Consider the following 20,444-nt stretch of genomic DNA (forward strand, 5'->3'; position numbering starts at 1 on the left):
AATAAATAAATTATAAAATAGAAAAATAGAACAATAAAAAAATAAAAATATATAAAATAAATAAATAAATAAATATATATATATATATATATATGTGTGTATATACATATATACATACATATATACAAATAAATAAACGAATAAAAGGCAAGAAAAAAGAAAATAGCAAAAAAAAAGGCTTTCCTTAACTCTTCTTGGGCTTCCACAAATTCCTGAATTCAAATTTCGTATTTGGGTGCCTATATAATGTGATAAACAAAAAAAAAAAAAAAAAAAAAAAGATATATAAATATGCTTTGCCAAACTAGTCATATATATATAAACATTTGCGCACACATGTAATCACGCAAGCAGGAATAAGCGCATGACTTATGCATCCTCGCATAGAGATGTGTTCTTTGTTTTAAGTTTTATGCGTGGTAAAAAATTAGGTAAAACAAAGCGTATATTATGTTCATGTATATGCGCACGTACACATATATACTTCCATAGATATATACATAAGCATAACCGTATATATATATGACGCCTATTTTTTTCGTTTATAGTTACCGCTGAGCGAGGTCGGATGCCAAATTGGAAAAATCCGATGGGCTGTTCAAAGTAGAGAAATAATGATTTGCTTCTTCTGACAAAGTGCGAGTGTCCTTATTATTACAATTTTTACATTCAACCAAATTAATTTTAAAATGGCTCATTACTTGATAAAAGTACGACTCATATGGTAATTTAATCTCTTTCATTCTGGAAAAATCTATATTTCCTTGATTTAGTAAATTTTCGAAATATAATTTGTGTTTAACTAAAAGGCTATTTACCTTCCTTTTCATTTTATTCTCTTTCTTGTCAAATTCTTTCATATAATTCTTATATTCAGTTACTTGTTCTGTTAAATGCAAATTTTCGGTTTCCCTTGTTTTTTCTTTAAAAACAGTAAAGTAATTTGTAAACATAATATGTATTTTATTTTTTCCTACACTGATATGAGGAAATCGGAGGAAAGAATTTCTTCTGACTTTTTGATTTTTTCGGCTATTTTGGTTATTTTGTTTTTTCTGATTATTTTGATTTTTCATATATTTCACATTCATATCACCACGTGTGGCCAAGCAATTTGCGCAATTTGCGCAATTTGCATCCTTCCACGCTCCTTTTAAACAATTTGTGTTAGCTGTTGTTTCCTTGTACTGGTCTGGGATAATACTGCCACATGCTTTTGTTACGCTTCCATTTACACGCCCATTTATGCATCCATTTATGCGTCCATTTGTAATACTACCAATAACTCTGGGCGTCTTTGAGCCCGTTCTTCCACTGTTAGCACGCTTCTTTTTATGCGATACGAAGTACATATCACTGTAGTAGAAAGACAGCACGTGCTCCAGAACAGACAAACTAAAGACGGAAGCCATATCATTTGAAGTGTTATATCCACCTTCCAAAACACTTATTATTGGGAAATGTAATTGATTTTGTAAGGATACAATTAAATTTGTCAAGTAGAAATATGTGGATGTATTTTTCTTAACAAATCCATTGTTAACATAATCTAATTTATGACCATCAAAACCAGCTGATAAGAATAATAATTTGGGTTTAAAATGATATAAATGAATCAAAATATTGTTATGAAATAATTGTAAAAATTCTTGCTCGTTCATATTTTTTTTTAAGGTAACATTAATTATATAAGGTTCCAACTCAACTGTATCATAACCAGTTCCAGGATAAAAATAACCATCAAACGCATGAATGGAACTAAAAAAAATATTTTTCCTGTCATTTTGATCCCTCCATCCTTTCCAACTATATATATCAACATAATTATTAACTCTTATTTTTTTTAATCCTAAATTTCTAATAATTTGTTCTGTTCCATTACCATGATGAATGTCAAAATCGATGATTGCAATTCTTTCATATTTTTCATATTTATATTTCGCATATGATATACCTATAGCTATATTATTTAAAATACAAAACCCTTGACTTCCTGCTGCTCTATCTTCATCGGTTAAATTAAATTGTGCTGCACCAAATGTTCCTAGGTGATGTCCAGGTGGTCTAACTACACAAAAAATTTTTTTTTTTTTTTTTTTTTTGAAATATACATAATCAACTGCTTTTAAAACGACACCACTTGCATTTAGTGCACAATTAAAAGAATGTTTATTCACAAATGTGTCATTATCTATTAGTACTAATTTTTCAGTTTTTTCCCTTCCAATACTCATACTACTCCACCTTCTAATGTTATTCCTCACTTCTACATTATCCTTCATGTATACTGTATTACTATAACTTGGTACTTTTTCATTCGATTTACTGTTTCCCTCTGATATTTCCTCACTACGTTTTCTCTCGTAAGAGTATTCCTTACAAGTACGCTCTGTGTGTGAGCCCTCATTGCTTATTTTGGGTTCGTGATAACCATCGTTTGATTTTTCCTTTTTATGATAATCATCCTTCAATTTTTCCCTTTCGTTATAACCATAATTAAATATATTTTTTTCCTTTGCTTCGTCAGCAGTTCCCATCGCGTGTCCTTCCCCAGTATTAGCACCTCTAATATTGTTGTTATCAACATGGACATTCTGCATGCTACCATTTTTCATATCACCACTCACATTATTACTTCCACTCTGAGCATTTTCCCCCGCTCCTTCACACAAGCCTCTAATATCGTCATTGTTTGCCAGCATTAGCAAATGCTCTAAAGCCTTGTGCTCAGTACTACTATTGTTATATTGCGCCGACATGGTTAAATAATTTTTTTTTTCTCTTTTTGTTTGTTGTAAAAAGTTGTTATATGTATCATCATATTCATTTAAAGTGCATCTCTTCATTTTATGCAACAACATTTTTAAGTAGGATATGTCATGTACTCTTAAGATATCACTAGCCACAGCTTTTCTTTGAATCCTCCTTAATTTAAAATTAACAAATGTATTCATCTTTAATATTCCATGTTTATCTGAAATTAATACATCTAATCTACTAGAATTTTCTGGAATGTTACTTTTAATTTTGTTCCTTATATATGGATAGTCACTTGGTTCTGGTACAAAAATATGTTTTACACATTCATTAGAATAAAATATTTCTAATCTATTATCTTTGTTTATTCTTTTTTTTATAATATAATTGTTTATAAAGTTTACACTTTTTCTTTTTTTCACTCTAATATTATTTACTACCATATTTTGCTCTCTTTTCCTTTCCTTTTGTTTTTCTACCAAAGCGCAATTCGTATCCAATAACTTTTCATGTATAGTATGCTCATCAACATTTTGACTATAACTTCCTCCCTTAGAACTAATACAACTAATTGATTCATTAGTCTTTGCATTATACCCATTGTACATATTATCTATATCTTTATAATTGTTTATATGAAATGAACAGTTTGAAAATCCAGAATTTTTTTTGTTTTTCTTTATGGAAAACATTTCCTCCTCGAGATATTTTATGTCCTCATTTTTTCTTTTCTTATTTTGTTTCTTCTTATATACATTAGAAATGTGCACGTTCCGACTAATAATGTTATCACACCATTTTATAAACGTGTTTGCACAATTGTACATATTGGCAAAAGAGCACAAGAAATTAAACATGATCTCTTTTTGCACAATATAACAAAAAATATATTTATTATAATTAAAAAGGATCTTTAAAAACTCAAAATTTCCTAGTTCTATGATTTTTATAATTACACTTATAAATAATTTAACAACGTTGTGAATAAATTTTCTATTTGTCTTCTTATTGTAATGGGAAAAAAAAAAGTCGTCCTTGATGTATTTCTCACTAAAATTAATATCATTATGACTAGAGTTATTACGATTAGCGCTATTGCGATTGGCACTATTACAAATGATACTATTATATCTACTGCTATTATGACTACTACCATTACTATTATTATTACTACTACCATTACTATTATTATTACTACTACCATTACTATTATTATTACTACTACCATTACTATTATTATTACTACTACCATAACTAATATTATTACTACTATTCCTGTTGTCTTCATTTTTATTTTCTTCCATTCTGCCTCTAAACAAAAGAGAGCCATCGTCCCTGCTCCCCTGTGAGCACGCATTATTTTTTTCATAGAACAGACTTATATCTGCAGTGATGTCTTTACTGCCAACGTTAGAAGGCTCAATTAGGTCTATTTCTTTTCTTTTTTTTCTAGTCAATCCCTCCTCCTCGTTAATCTCTTCTTTATGGTTCATTGTTATATCATTTTTAACCACAACATTCATTTGACTGGTCCCCCTCCTATCTGTATTTGAAATATTGTTATCATTAGCTGTGTTACTGTGGACATGTACATGCGTATCTATGTGTGTGTCTATACGTGTGTTTATGCTTGTGTTCATGTGTGTCCGTGTACGCGTCCGTGCGTTTATTTTCTCTTTTTCTTTAACTTTTTCTTTTTTTTTCCGCCTTTTGTGTTGTTCTGCAAGGAAGAAGAAAAGATACTCCACAGTGTTATGAAGTAGTAATAAAAAAATATACTTATCACAATTGTACAATGTGCAGTGCACTGGTAGCTCCGACTTCTCATTGTATGCTATTAAATTGACGTTTAAATTTAAAAGAAGAAAAATAATATTAAGATTTGAAATTAAACAAGCTTTATGTATTAACGTATTTTCATTATCATCCCTAATATTAAAATTTATTAACTTCTTCCATACATCATGCACAAACATTTTATCCTTGCAGTTAACAACTCCCTTTTTTTCACTTAAATTTTTCTGTATATCTCTTAAAACATAATTTCCGTAAATCTTTTCTAAATCTTTTAAGGACTTTTTTTTTTTTTTATTACTTTTTACGAATTCGAAAAAGTGCTCATTTATGTCTTTCCCTAATAAGGGCATGTTATCATTCGAGGGCTTACAATCTTCCTCCTTCAGCTGGGTCAACACAACATCGGCATCTGTACCTCCCTTACCAGTACATAAGCTGGCATTATAGTCCTCCTCACCAATATCCTTATCATCAATGTTAACCTCGTTATCATCACGACTACAGTTCCTGCGAGCAACTACACTTGTATTGATTTGCTTAACACTACTACACAAATGGTCATTCGACATTTTTCCCTTCAGTGTGCACTCTTCATTACATACATCGTAAGGTATAACATCTGCGTGTTTTTCATTTTGTTCCTCATCATATGAACAGTAAAATTCTTTTTTTAAAAATTGATCTACTTCTTTTTCATCAGAGGAATTACTTAAACAACTTATACTTTTTGCACTGCTAACACTACCACTGTTATCTGACAAGAGAACGTAGTTATCTATTTTATCTTTCCTTTTTTTTCTATTCCTAACTTTAACAAGTTTATTTTTAACTAATGTTTTTACATTGTTATAGTAATCATTAATATAAATCGTTGGTATAATAACATGTTTAAAAAATGGGGTTTTAAAATAAAGTTTTTTAAAATTGCTTTTTTTTTTTTTTTTCTTTCCTTCTAAAGTCTTCGTACATTTTTCCTTCTCCAATAAATTATTCTTTTTTTCATCTTCTAGTGAGTTGGCATATTTTGCTTCCACCACAGAGTTATCATTTTTATTATCATTTTTATTATCATTTTTATTATCATTTTTATTACCATTTTTATTACCATTTTTATTACCATTTTTATTACCATTTTTATTACCATTTTTATTACCATTTTTATTACCATTTTTATTACTATTATTAGTAGCAGTATTATTTTCTTTTTTTTTTTTTTTTTTCTTCTTTTTTTCTTCACATTGTGATATGTTTCAAAAAAGTTTCTGGAAAAAGAAAACGAGGGCAGAGCGTGATAGAATAATACATTTCTGAGTATCCTAAAAATACGTTCATGATATTTCTTTATGTATATTCTTGAAAATAAAATTTTTATAAAATTTTCGTTTGAAAATACGTCAAAAAAGTATGCTGTGCAAAGTGTAAGAGGAGATCTACCACTTGAATCGTATTTGCAGCTGTCACATAACACACTGATACTGTTATGACGACTTAAGTTGTCGGTGTTACTGAATTCGTTACTACCGTTGTTATAGCTACTCGTCTTGTTGTTATCGTTATTATTACTTCCCTGGTGAATTTTTTTTAAGTCGTCAAAATCGTTACTTGAGTTTAAGCAGTTTTTTGCTTTTATTTCGTCTAATATTCTTAACTTAAAAATTAGAGTGTAAAAATTATTGGGCAAATTTAATATATGCTTATAAAAATTTTTATATATTCTCAAGTCATTATTTCTTAGACATTTTATGTAGTGATGAATATACGGGTAATATAAAAGTAAAAAGCATATATAAGATTTACAATAATAAAAGCAAGTTTCTAGCGCGTTCTTATTTTCATAATTGACATCATTAATAATGTTTCTATATTCGCTTTTTAATATATAACAAATGTAGCTTATTTTGTTATTAATAATGTTTAATGTTAACAAATTATCTTTTTTTTTTTTTTTTAGTTTATCCAATTCATATTCGTAACGAATATTTCGTTTATCCTTTAAAATTTCCATTTTTTCACCAGCATATTTTTGTAAACGGAAAAAAAAAAAGGAAAGAATGAACGAATGAAAGTATAAAAGAAAGAAGAGGGAGGGGTTGTTAAAACGTAATGCTGTACGGCATACGCATATCAGAATATACGCTCTTAAACTGTAAACGTATATACCTCCGTATGGATGTATATTCTTTTATATACTACTATTTCATAGAGCCAGTTTTATGTACAAATTATACTTGTACATACTTATTGCAATCAAATATAACAACAAAAAGTAAAGGTAACGTGAAAAAAACCTGCCAGTGAAGGTCTAAGCATTTAGCGCTTGAACGTAAACATACAAATGGGAAACAACAAATAATGAAATAATTATAACAATGAAACAAGTCAAAATTTTAGCATACTCAGGTAAAAGGAAAAACCTAAAAACGATGTCAAAAAATGAAACGTTTTACAACACATTGTATACGTATATATACCTATACATAATATATACATATACATACATAATATATACATATACATACATATACATACATATACATACATATACATACATATACATACATATACATACATATACATACATATACATACATATACATACATATACATACATATACATACATATACATACATATACATATATATATATATACATATATATACATATACATATTTATACATATACATATTTATACATATACATATTTATACATATACATACATATATATATACATATTTATACATATACATATTTATACATATACATACATATATATATACATATTATACATATATTTATACCTAATATATCAAGCGTAATTATATAGAAAAATAAAACTTTGCTGATTAAAAATCTTAAAAAAATATGAAAGTTTAAAAAAATAGTTTCACAAAAAATAAGCAGTAAATAATAATTTTAAATATCCAAGAAAAAAAAAACAAATTGTGAAAGAAAAGAAATAATAAGAAAAAATAAAAGCAAAATAACAAGATAAAATACGAAAAAAATAGCAAGAAATACGAAAAAAAAATATTACGAAAGAAAAATACTGATTGCGTCATATACGCCAAATAATACCATTATTATATACATACATACGTACATACATAAAAAAATGAATAAAATAAATAAAATTAATATATAGTACGTATATGTTAAAAATTTTTACATTTTTTACTAGTAGAAAGGAAAAAAAAAAAAAAAAAAAAAAAGAGCAGGTGACTAATATGCATAAATATTGTTTTCTTTTAAATTTGTTAATATTATTATTTACATACAAAGAGATATTCTCAACAAAGCTGTAAATAATTATCGGACATTTTTTTGTATACGTTTGTAACTAATTATACTTACATAATATTTAATATATACACATGTAATATATGCATACGATTTATACCATATGTGTACAAAACATTTTTGGTCTGTACTTCTTTTCCCTTTTAACCATTTCATTGTAATTTTAAATAAAAAAAAAATAAATTATGAAATATATATACAAAAAATCCACGTCGAATTTTTTGAATTCAAAGGGTATATTATTAACTGTACATACAAAAATAAAAAATTGAACTAAATCGATCAAATCAAACAGAGAGTAATAAAATTGTACATTATACATGCCCTTTTAAAAATTGATTTTTTTAAAGAACATATTGGGAGAAAAGCGGCATAGAGAAACAGCCGAATAAAAGCGAATAGCAAACAAGGCAAAAAAATGAATTACTACAATCAAAAAATCATTAATAGGGCAAATAATAGAAACGATAATAATAAAGAGTCAAATTTTGCTAATGCTGAAAATAATTTAAGTACAAGTCCATTTAGTTTAAATAAAAACTTGTACGACAACAATCCTTATAGCAAACCTAGTAACATATTTCCGAGTACACCATTTGAAAATAATTTATATACAAATAATTCGCAAAAGAAAAATTTAAATTACATTGACATTAACACTAGCAGTAACAGTAACATAAACAGCTACGGTAAAAGTATTATCTCTAGCAGTATACATAATAACCATAATATACAAAATAACAGTAATAATAATGTTAATATTAATAATAACTATAGCAACAGTGGTAGTAACTACATTAACGTGGTAGCTACAAACCCATTCAACAATCAGACAAATGCACACAGTGATGTAATTAATAAAGACAGTGATACTTTTTTCAGTAATTATAGTTCTTCAAAAAAGAGTAACATAAAAGAAAATGAACATAAACAGGAAAAAGACGAGGATGAAGAAGACGAACTACCATTACTGGAAGAACTTGGAATTAACTTTGATTTGATTTCTAAAAGAATGAAATCAGTTTTTATGTTTTACAAGTTAGACACAGTCATTTTATGCATCACACCAGACTTCCTATTAATACATGCGTTCACATTTACGTTTACATGATTGTTCATGTACGCGTTTGTACATATGCACATGTGCGTATTTGCCATGTTGACGTTACTAGCATGGAGTAGTCAACTTAACATTTCCTACTCTTCTTTTTTCCCGTAGAATTGATGATACTTTATTTGAAAATTCGGATTTATCGGGTCCTTTAATTATTGTTCTTTCCCTAGGATTTATACTATTATTAGTAAGAATTAAACAATTACGAAAATGTCATATAACAAAAAGAAAAAGAAAAAGAAAAAAGGATGATTCTATTTTTTTTTTTTTTTTTAATTTATTTTCATCAGGCTGGAAAAGCATCCTTCAGTTACATTTACTTAATTGGAATTGTCAGTAGCCTTAGTATATATTTGCTACTAAATATGATGAGCCAGGTTAGAAATGGAAGGAAAATATGCTTGTCACACATGTGCATACTGCATGTGGACGTATATATACATACATGCACATATACATATTAGTACGTATACATATCTGTACGTACACATATTTGTATGCGTTAAAACTTACCATCAACAGTAACCATATATGTCTATTTGTGTTTTCTCCGAATTTTTGTTAACACTTCTCAGAATGCTACATTGGACTTGTATCGAACAATAAGTATGTTAGGATACGCTTTGCTCCCTTTGGTTATTTTGTCTCTTATTTCGATCATTATTAATTTACGGTAAAAATGAGATGTTTACATGAGTATATATATTTATATACATATGAGAAAAATTGAGAATTACGTTAAAATAGTTTACACTAGAAAAAACAAAAAAAAAAAAAAAAAAAAAAAAAAAAAAAAAAATAATAATAATAATAATAATAATAATAATAATAATAATAATAATAATAATAATAATAATAATAATAATAATAATAATAATAATAATAATAATAATAATAATAATAATAATAATAATAATAATAATAATAATAATAATAATAATAATAATAATAATAATAATAATAATAATAATAATAAATAAATAAATAAATAATATATAAATAATATATAAATAATAAATAATATATAAATAATAAATAAATAATAAATCTATAAAAGAAAATGAAAATATGTGAATACAGAACAAAGTACGAAATAAATCAGAATAAGCTGATAAGAGAAACACAAAATACATGAAAAAAAAAAAAAAATTTATTATTTACACAGGTCAAATAGGGGATACTCCATTTCCTTTTTCTGCATATCATGGTCTGCTTTAACGGCCTCAAGATTTTTTGAAGTGGTATTACTAAAAAAATATTTTTTTAAGAATAATGTGGTGTGTATAGTTACTCATACGTGTATGTAGCACCCCGTCTGCTACGTGATTACAAATGCGTGTGTTTATTACACTTGTGTATATGTCCATGTTTGCATGTGTTTGTGTTCATGTACTTGTTTATCTGTATCCCATGTGTGTGTGTATATTTATGTGCACACCTACACCCTCGTATGTTATATATGTACCACTTCTCCTTCTTTGTACCCACCCCCTCATATTAGGCACTCCGGATGAACAGCCAAAGATATCTTGTGGCTTATCCCATATTTTTACTGTACTCTTGTTTTGCGTTAATTATTATTTTTTAGTGATCTTATTCTTTTTAATATTTTTAAGTCATTTTTTTCTAGTTTTTTTTGAATTTTTAATTCCTCCTTAAGCAGAATTTCATTTTCGTCATCACAGTAACCAAAATAATGAATATTTACAAATTTTTCTAAATTTCTTTTTTCCTTTTTTTTTTTTAAAACTAACTTCCTCCGATCATCGCTCTCTTTGAATAATAACTCTCGTACCCCTTTCAAATTTTTAGCTGCTCCAAAGTATTTATAATTATTGTTTCCTTTTAGTTCACTACCTGCAAAAAGGGGGTGGGGGTAAAAGCATACATACTGAAATAAGACAAGAATAGTGTAGATGAAATTCGTACAAAAAGAAATTTATATAAAATAAAAGCATAAAATGCAATACATAATGATAACAGTAATAATAATAAATAAAATGTACAAATGAAATTTTAATAAAAATGGCAAAATCTTTCAGTTTGATCTTTTCAAACATACAATGCGCGTTGATCAATGTGTTCGACTCAGTTTGATAATCAGGTCCACCAAGCTGCAAAAAAAAAAAAAAAAAAAAAAAAAAAAAAGAAAAGAATGATGATGATAATACTAATAATGCAGATGAATAAGTTAATACTAAAAATTGCCAATAAAAATTGAAAAGGAGGTAAGGTACAAAAACACCTGTTTGCGGCACTGTCATAGTGTTCATTTAGTTGCATATAATTTAAAAAAAAAAAATTTCCTCTTTGTACCTCTATAATTCTTATTTCCCATTTATTTTTTATAGAAATTAATTTATTTATTTGATCATTTAATTCTCGTATGTGTTGATCACTCAAACTGTAATTTTGTATTTCCTTAATCTTGCTACATATTTCTTTGATTATGTATTTACGGCTGCAAAATGAGTGATAAATTACAGACACAAATGAACACTCATATGTATATACATATATATATATGTGTATATATGTAAATCTATGCACCTTCCCGCGTATGTTCGAAAAATTATGTAATAAATAAGCAAAGACAGGAATGATATTGGATGCAGCAATTCGGCATGGTAAAATTTTTTTTTTTTAATTTGTAAAATTGCATTTTTTTTTTTGCATTCCTTTTCATTCCTTTGCGCTCCTTTGCTTTCCCTTTTTTTGTTTAATTTTCCTTTTTTGTATGCTTACTACGATTCGGCTGATTCCAAGTCATCTACTTCGTGGACTCTCTTTGGAATTTTAAAAAAACTTTTCTTGTCGCTTAACTCCTTTGCTTTTAGCCATTGATTTAACATAGATCTTCCTTTTTCAACATTTCTCGCCATTTTTTTTTTTTTTTTTTTTTTTTTTAAAAGAAAAAAATATGGCTCATAGGATTTACAAAAATTTTATTTAAGGATATAATATAATATATTTTCATATACGCAGGGATGACAACAAAACTTTTTACTATCACGTTTTAACCCAAAATGTTTTATGTCCTTTCATATAAATTAAAATTGTACGAATATTTCGAGTCATACTTTTTAAAATTGTAATTTATGTAGTTAAGTATTTTGTTTCTGCTTTTGCTTCTATATATTTATGTAATTAAACTTTTTATATTTGCTGTCCTTCATCCATTTCACTTTCACTAATAGGATTTGACGTACAAGCATTATTGTACATTCTTATAGTACTTTAAAAAAAAAAAAAAAAAAAGGAATGAAAAAGAGGGAAAAATTGGAAAAAGGTAATAGCATATTAAAAAGGGATAAAAAGAAAAAAATACATTAAATTAATACAATACAATACAGTTTAATACATAATAATGCAATATAACAAATAACAAGAAACAAAATTAACAAAGGATGATAGAGAAAACCCGAAATGATAGATATCACATGAACAATTTTTGTAAAATAAAATATTTTTATTATGGAAACCATATTTCAAAAAAACAAAATTATAGAATTTGAAAGCTTCAATAAAACATTTGAGTTGTGGAAGAAGTATGTAACCGATGAAGTGTTAACATCGTGCAGTGAAAATGAAAAAAACAAAACAAAACAAAATAATAATAATAATAATGAAAGTAGGAATAATAAAATAAGATCGAAACTTACGTTAAAACTGAAGCCCAAATTGAAGCAAAAATTGAAGTCCAAATCGATAAAAAATTTTGATAAATATGTGCACAAGTGGGGGGAAATAAATTTTTTTCGGCGTCATAATAATTACAATAATAATGAAAAATTCGAGTACGGTAATAACAAGAAACTAGAGGAAGAAAAAGAGAAAAAACAATATAATCATATACATAATAATTATGACTTTGACAGTGATAATAGTTCTGCAGAAAAAAAAAAAAAAGAATTTTTGCTACACTATATAAGCGTTTATGAAGAACAGCTCGAAAAATTGAGCAAAGACCCCGAAAGCTACTACTCAAATGAAGGAAGTAAAGAAGAAGAAAATGGAGAAGCGTGTATAGTAACGTACGAAAATTACATTAATAGAAATGTTAATATAACAACATATACTGGAGATATCCAATTTTTAAAATTTTTTTATTCATCCATATGTTTAATAAAAGAAAATAAAGTTCTTATACCATGTGGGCATTATTTATACGAGTTAATATATCCACAAACAGTGTACTCATTTCCTCTGATAAATAAATTAAATTATTATTTCGTTAAGTTATATATAAATAATTCTTGGTATTTAGTATTTGTAGACTTGACATTACCATATGATGAGAAAAATGAATTAATATCATGTTATTCATTAAATGAACGAGAAATATGGACACATATTCTTATGAAAGCACTATACAAGTGCTTCCATGTTTTCCGCTTTTCGAATTATCATTTTTTCATTATTGAAATGTTAACTGGTCTAAAATATATCAACACTTCCGCATATAGTATTAATCATACCCTTTACAATAACAAGAATATTATAAAGAGCATTTTGATGCGCCAACAGAATGACTTAAGCGATAGACGCAATTTAAAATCCGTACTCGTATGCGATAAGGAAAATTATCCTTTTGTCAAAGAGGCGGAGAAGAAGGCAGCTAGTGAAGGAAACGTTCAGTCGGAAGAAGTAATTACCACTAGTAATGAAAGAATCAATGATATGAACAAAGGTGATAGTGATAGTGATAGTGATGGTGATAGTAACGGTTGTTGTAGTGATAACCATGGTAAAGGAGATCACTACGTAAGTACGCGTGATAGGGAGGAACAGGAAAATTCTTTTTACTTCCTCATATGCCCATTTGAAGACAAGGAACATTTAAAGGTAAAATGCGAAAATATGAAGCCACGCAATTGTATAAAATTATCTGAATATTTAATTAATAAAAAAAAAAAAGATATATTAAAAGGTTATAAATATATAGACAATCAAGGACATATTATAATATTCAATGCGGAATTAGTACCTGTAGAAAATCCTGCTTTTTACCCAAATGATTCCGAGGGTGAATGCAGTGACTCAAAAACAGGAAAAAGAAATATGCTATTACTAGAAAATAAAAAAACTACAAATGTAAGCAGTGGTACTAATGATGGAACTAATAATATCAGTTGTAATAATAAGAGTGGTAGAAAATATAGCATTATCATAAATGAGAATGTAGAGAACGTCCTCAAGATGTTCAAAGAAATACTATCGTTGGAACAGAGAAAATTGAAACATTCAAAAAATATTAATGAAGATTCTGATAATAAAAATATCAAATGTAGCAGCTTGAAGCAAGTCAAAAGGGTAAACTTCTTTTATCACCATTGAACACGTGCACGCGTACATATATATAAGCATAATTGTGTATATGTAAAAAGAAAAATTTCTCTTCTTTCATTTTCAATTGTTATCAATTAGTTCTGCTAGGCAAAAATAGTCACACCAATCATACAACTCAACTCATATAAGTTCAGAGTAGACCATTCCTTCTGAGTTGCGTCATGGACGAAATATAGCCCTTGTTTCGTTAGGGGGTACCCTATATACACCCACGTACGTGATACTGTGAGTGAATACGTACTTATGTTCGTATGTACTTATGTATATATGTATATATTTGTATAGAATCGTTATGTACGCACCTTTGGAACATCTGCTTCAAGAGTAATTCCTTATGAAAGTTTAGCCGCTACAATCATTTATCATTTTAGTATGTATATATATATATCAAGCTATATCGTAGTTTGTACACTTATATGTCCCTAATTATCATTGCACTATAGTCATTTACCGTGAATTTCTTCGTCGAAAATAAAAAAAAAGAGCCTTTATGTTGTCTCCCCTTTGACTGTTTACATATGCCATTAGTGTTCTCCATTCATATGCACTGCACTTTTCAGTTGCTTCTTTCCATTACTCTCAGTGATCCTTTATATTGCTCCTTTTTTTACCTCCTATATATATATATATATATATATATATATATATATATATATAATTTCTTTATTTCTTTATATTTATATGTATGTACGAATTTCCTCGTAGGGTAAAAACAAAGACGCCAACAAATGGCTTAGCGAAAATGATATCGAAAGGATCCTCGAGGTGGTCAACGTAAATTACTCAAGTGATTATATAATAAAAATAGATGACGATTTCATTTTTGAAAATAATAAAAAGAGAAAGATATTTTATTATGTGTACAAAAATAAATTTAATGTTGTATGTGTAAATGAATATGTACGGAATGCCCCATCCAAAATTCTGGCAATCAAAAATAATAATAAGAGTGACAAGTATGACAAAAGTAAACATAAAGAGAGTAACAGGAAACCAACTAATGCTGAACAATGTGCTCACTTGAATAATTTGCCCTATCTTATTTTAATATGTTATATCTCTATAAAGTACAGCCAAAAGGATAGCAAAGTAATCCAAACAGATGATCATGAGCAAATGGTAAGTCCTGGTTCTGGCAATGCTGGAAGTAGAAGCAGTAGCAGTGAAAGAAGTAATACTGACAATAATTACGTCGATGGGGAAAAAAGCAAAAATGAAGAGGTTCCATCTAAGGGGCTGCACGCATTTTATTTTTCGTTTTTTCCTTGTATAAAAAAAAAAAAAAAAAAATTGTCAGCAGCAGTTAGACAACAAAACGAAATTGTAAAAGCAGAGGAGGCACCTTTCCAGTACTTTAGAACATACGAAAAGGTGAAAGCCAAATTGGTCAATATAAAAAGCAGGTATGAAGAAACAAAGAGGGGGAAGAATCATATTAAAATGTACGGTAAGAATAAGCAATATAAAGAGAAGTTGGAAAATGTATTATTGCTTAGGGACATTTTTGACTATGAATGTTTCATAACACAAATAGCAGAAAAGGTATATGATGATGACTATGATGTTTCGTGGAACATTCCTTCAGAGGAATACATCAAAAGTAATCATAAAAGTAATAGTAATAATAGTTATGATGAAGCGTGCCTTCTGCCTGATCTGAATAGCATTATATATAACCTATCGAATAATGAGTACAAGAACTACATTTTTTCGGACAAAATTTGTAAAAGGGATATGCTCCTTAAAGGGAATAGGGAGCACCTTTTTTTTTTGTTCGTCAAGGATTCGGTTAATAGCAATTTATTCATTGAATGGATGAAGGGGGAAATAATAAAAAATAATAATAAAAAAGAGGGTAACAGTGTGAACAATGAGAAAAGTGAGAAGAGCGAGCCAATTGTTAAGTGCACTTTTCTGACGATAAAAGAATATCTTGAAAAAAAATTGAAAATGCAAATTAGCATTTTAAACAAAGATGTTAATATTTTAAAAACGGAAAAATTGAACAAAGTTTTACTAAGATTTACTGTAAACATATTTGTACACACCAATTTGAATAGACTCCCTTTTTTTTATCTAGTTTATAAAATAAATAATTTAAAATTACTACCTTATCTTACTTTATACTTTTGTAAAATACATAAATGTAATTTAAGCAATGAGAAAAAGTACACGGATGGAAAGAAAAAAAAAAATTATAGTCATAAAAATATCAATAGCACACAACAGGATAGTAATACTTGCATTAATGTGGTGGGGGGATTTTATAAATACCCATTAGAAAATCTTTTTTTCAAAATTGACATAAATAGTGGGGGAGAGCAGCAGTGGAGGAAGCAAGAGCAGGAAAAGCGACTGGAACAAACACAGAAGGGACAAAAGGATCAGGAGTGCTCTTATCTTTTTTTGGTGGTATCTAAAAATGTCGAGAAACTGAAGGGGAAGGATCTGAAGTTTCAAATAACCGCAGCATTGCCACCGCCTAAGAGTAAAAACACTTCTAATGAAGAGAACATAAAAAAGAAAAAAAATTATATAAAAATTGATGAAATTTCGTCGTATTGCAAAAATTATATTTTTACAAGTATGGACAGTCATAGCAGTTATGATGAACAGGGACATACGGGGAAAGTAGCTTCTACCGAATTTAAGAAAATACAAATAAAAGATGACGAGGAAAAGATGGACTGTCATATAACACAAAGGTTATGTAGTGAGACTTCAAAATTAGAAAGCGGAACACTAGGCATAGATGATTTAACACTTAAGGACCAATCGGATGTAAGCGATTTGAAAAATGGCAGTGAGACAAGGTTAAGGAGCAGCGAATTGCACACAGATGTTGAAGAAGTAAGAGAAGAAATGAAAGAAGTAAAGATGGAAGTAAAGACGGAAGTAAAGACGGGTATAAATACGAATATAAAGATGGAAATAATGAAGGATGTAAAGACGGATGTAAAGACGGATGTAAAGACGGATGTAAAGACGGATGTAAAGATGGGTGTAAAGACAGAAGAAGAAAAAAACAAAAGCGATGATCAAAATGATATTGGGGGAAATATAATAAAACTAAATGTGCATAACCGAAGTAACAGGAAAACGTTCAAGTTTTTAAAAAAAATTGTCATAAATAGCAAAAATAGTTTTACGTTTGGTAGTATTTTTGTTGAATTAAAAAATTACCACCTATTCAAATATATGATGGTAAAAATCGTAAGAATAAAAAAAAAAAAATTAACTGATGATGATTATGGTGACTTAAATTTTATTATAAAAAATTTTCAAAGAGATATTATGTTAAAAAAAAGAAAAAGAAAAAATATTTTCTTTAAACATGTGGAGTTTTATACAAATGATACATATATGATGCTTATTAAGGTAAAACCGTTAGCAGGGAATATATTACAATTAAGAGGAAGGGAGGGACGTACATTAAATGAATATATTATTTATGAGGAGGAAAATAGTGAAAAAAGTCAATTTTTAAATGTACCAATTAATCCCTTTTCAAATATAACTATAAATTTATTTTTAAGCTTCTCAGAGGATGTTTCGGTAACAGATAACAATTCAAACGAAGATATGGAAAAGGAAATCAAAAAATATTTTGCATTCAATAAAATTAGCATAGATGGTTTAAAAAAAGCTCATCATATAGATAGAAGAGTAGACAATATTTTTTCCATTCGAAGTGATTTATTATTACATTTTAAAAGCACGAATTATGAGAATATCTTTACTCGTCTGTTAAACGAAAAAAGGGAGAACAGTACAAGTATGACAAGTAGTATTTTACCTAAAGAAAAAGAATATGAGTCAAATTATACTAACGATGTTGTAGACATCACTGCCAACGAAACGAATGAAAAACATAGTAATGTTGAAAAGAACATTTGTTATTATAGAAGATTGGAAAACAATTATAACAGCCTCTTATGTACGAGACTCATCAATGATGATGTTATAAGAAGAGAAGAATTATATATGTATAAAGATGATTTCCTTCAAATATTGTCATCACTTTTCAATTTTCATAATGATTGGTTCGATTTTGTAAAAACGAAATATTTTGAAGAAGGGAATGTCAATAAAGTTTACATGAACACATTCATCCAGATGTTTAGATCTGTGTATAACACAGGCGATTATGTGAAAATGGAAAAATTTGAAAAATTTGAAAAATATCCCATAACGATGTTTGTAGAAGACAGCTCAAACAGCAGTAAGCAAGAGAAGAAGGAAAACAAAATGGAAGTTTTCACAGATAAAGATTTCGACTATCGTATTGACAATTTGGTATCATATTCAAACGTAGTGCAAAAATCTGTTGATGATATTAAGTCTTATTCTAAGTCCAAAAATAATGATATGGATATGTTGAAAGTAAAAATGGATGCAGAGCTACAGCTAACGGAAAGGGCCTTTTATCTTTTAAGTAGTATTTATAATAATGAAAAATTTGATACGAGAAAATACAGAAGCAGTTTAAATAATAGTGTTAAAAATAGCGGCAAATTTTGTGGCAATATTAGTGGAAACAGTTGCACTAAAGATGTACTTAAAAGAAACTATAAATATTTAGAAAATATAAAAAAAAAAATTTCTAACAATAATAATAATAGTAGTAGTAATAATAATAGTAATAGCGGTAGTCATAATAATAGTAATAGCGGTAGTCATAATAATAGTAATAACCTGAAGTCTGGAGTACAATACGGGGGAAATAGCACGAACAGGCAAACTGTTTCATCTTCTTCAGTAGAGCTCATAACAAATGGCTGTTACGGAATAAATAAGCATGAAAGTGATTCAACAAATAAAACAAAATCTAAATTATGTGACAGTATTAAGATGGATGTACCCATCGTAAATATACAAGATATGATAGGCATAGTAAAAAAAATAGACAAGTACATAGAAATATATGATATTAAAAATAAGAAATTAAACATTACCAAAATGATTAAAGAAAGAAAGATATATGTTGAAAATGTAAAAAATAATATAAAAACTAAAAAGTTTAAAAACATGAAATCAGAGGGATTAAATGACCTATATAAAAGAGGATTAGATTTACACTTAAATATTTACAATTCAGATTTAATGAAAATTATTAAAAATCATTGTATAGTATTGGATATGTTAACTAATATAAAATTACTATTTAAACGTAATGAAAATTTAAAAAAAAAAAAAATTACAAATAATGAAGTTGTCACTATAGAAGAACTTGTAACTGATAAAGAATTATTTATTGAATCATTCCAAACATGTACAGATCTACTTAAAAATGATGATCATTATGGTGATAATGATAATAACAATGAAAATGATAATACTATTCAACTAAGTGATTATTATAAAAATATATATAAGGACTCTCAGCAAATTTTTAATAAGATACTTGACAATTCAGCTGTTAAAATGGACAGTGTATAATAATTTATTTAACTTCAGAACGTTGATCTGTCCTTTCTGCGCTTGTCTTCATAAATTGCATGCCATTGTTTAGTGCTTAGCCTTTTTTAGCCATTAAAGGGGGTTTTACGCGGGTCTATATACATACATACATACTTACTTATGTATATAAATAAGCGGAGTTTATTCTTGTGTAAATATGCGTACGTTTATTCTTGTGTAAATATGCGTACGTTTATTCTTGTGTAAATATGCGTATGTTTATTCTTGTGTAAATATGCGTACGTTTATTCCTGCGTACAAACCTACTCTAATGTATTCGCGTAAAACCATTTTGAGATATGTACTTTTTTAAGTAAATAGGTAAAAAGTATTTAGTACCCCAAAATAAATTTGTATAACTAATGATTTTAGAAAAAAAATTTGAGTAATTCGTACTTAATTTTTTGTTTTCATTTTTAATTTTTTTCGTGATGGCTTAATAAATATTTAAATATATCATTATTTGTTATCATATATATATACAAGCTACATTTTTAATTTTACTTGAACATTTTAACTTTTATTTTAATTTAAGATTAAAATTTTTTATCATCAAACTGATATATTCTCAGAAGGCTGAATATTCCAAAGTCTAATGAACGCATTTATTTTACTTCACTTTTATGATGTATTACACATTCTTGTTAGAAACAGATGTACTATTAAGA

General features: G+C 27.6%; 4 protein-coding genes across 4 annotated transcripts; 2 read left to right on the top strand and 2 right to left on the bottom strand.

Moving 5' to 3' along the window:
* Positions 1-184: 184 nt before the first annotated feature.
* HDA1 (histone deacetylase, putative) lies at positions 185-6,559 on the bottom strand (the record flags this gene model as incomplete). The annotated part of the gene is made up of 3 exons (XM_029006661.1): positions 185-239; positions 553-5,785; positions 5,881-6,559. The coding sequence occupies 3 exons, from the start codon at positions 6,557-6,559 to the stop codon at positions 185-187; spliced, it is 5,967 nt and encodes a 1,988-aa protein (XP_028863128.1).
* A 1,712-nt stretch (positions 6,560-8,271) lies between these two features.
* Positions 8,272-10,555, top strand: YIP1 (protein transport protein YIP1, putative; the record flags this gene model as incomplete). The annotated part of the gene is made up of 6 exons (XM_029006662.1): positions 8,272-8,891; positions 9,073-9,154; positions 9,258-9,344; positions 9,543-9,640; positions 10,133-10,208; positions 10,469-10,555. 6 exons carry the CDS (start codon positions 8,272-8,274, stop codon positions 10,553-10,555), a joined length of 1,050 nt encoding a protein of 349 aa, XP_028863129.1.
* Positions 10,538-11,849, bottom strand: ISY1 (pre-mRNA-splicing factor ISY1, putative; the record flags this gene model as incomplete). The annotated part of the gene is made up of 4 exons (XM_029006663.1): positions 10,538-10,824; positions 11,030-11,081; positions 11,284-11,428; positions 11,713-11,849. 4 exons carry the CDS (start codon positions 11,847-11,849, stop codon positions 10,538-10,540), a joined length of 621 nt encoding a protein of 206 aa, XP_028863130.1.
* A 592-nt stretch (positions 11,850-12,441) lies between these two features.
* Positions 12,442-19,755, top strand: PmUG01_12045000 (conserved Plasmodium protein, unknown function; the record flags this gene model as incomplete). Its single annotated transcript, XM_029006664.1, has 2 exons — positions 12,442-14,280; positions 15,022-19,755. The coding sequence occupies 2 exons, from the start codon at positions 12,442-12,444 to the stop codon at positions 19,753-19,755; spliced, it is 6,573 nt and encodes a 2,190-aa protein (XP_028863131.1).
* Between the last annotated feature and the right edge of the window lie 689 nt (positions 19,756-20,444).

Source organism: Plasmodium malariae, assembly GCF_900090045.1.
Source record: "Plasmodium malariae genome assembly, chromosome: 12".
Classification (NCBI taxonomy): Eukaryota; Apicomplexa; class Aconoidasida; order Haemosporida; family Plasmodiidae; genus Plasmodium; species Plasmodium malariae.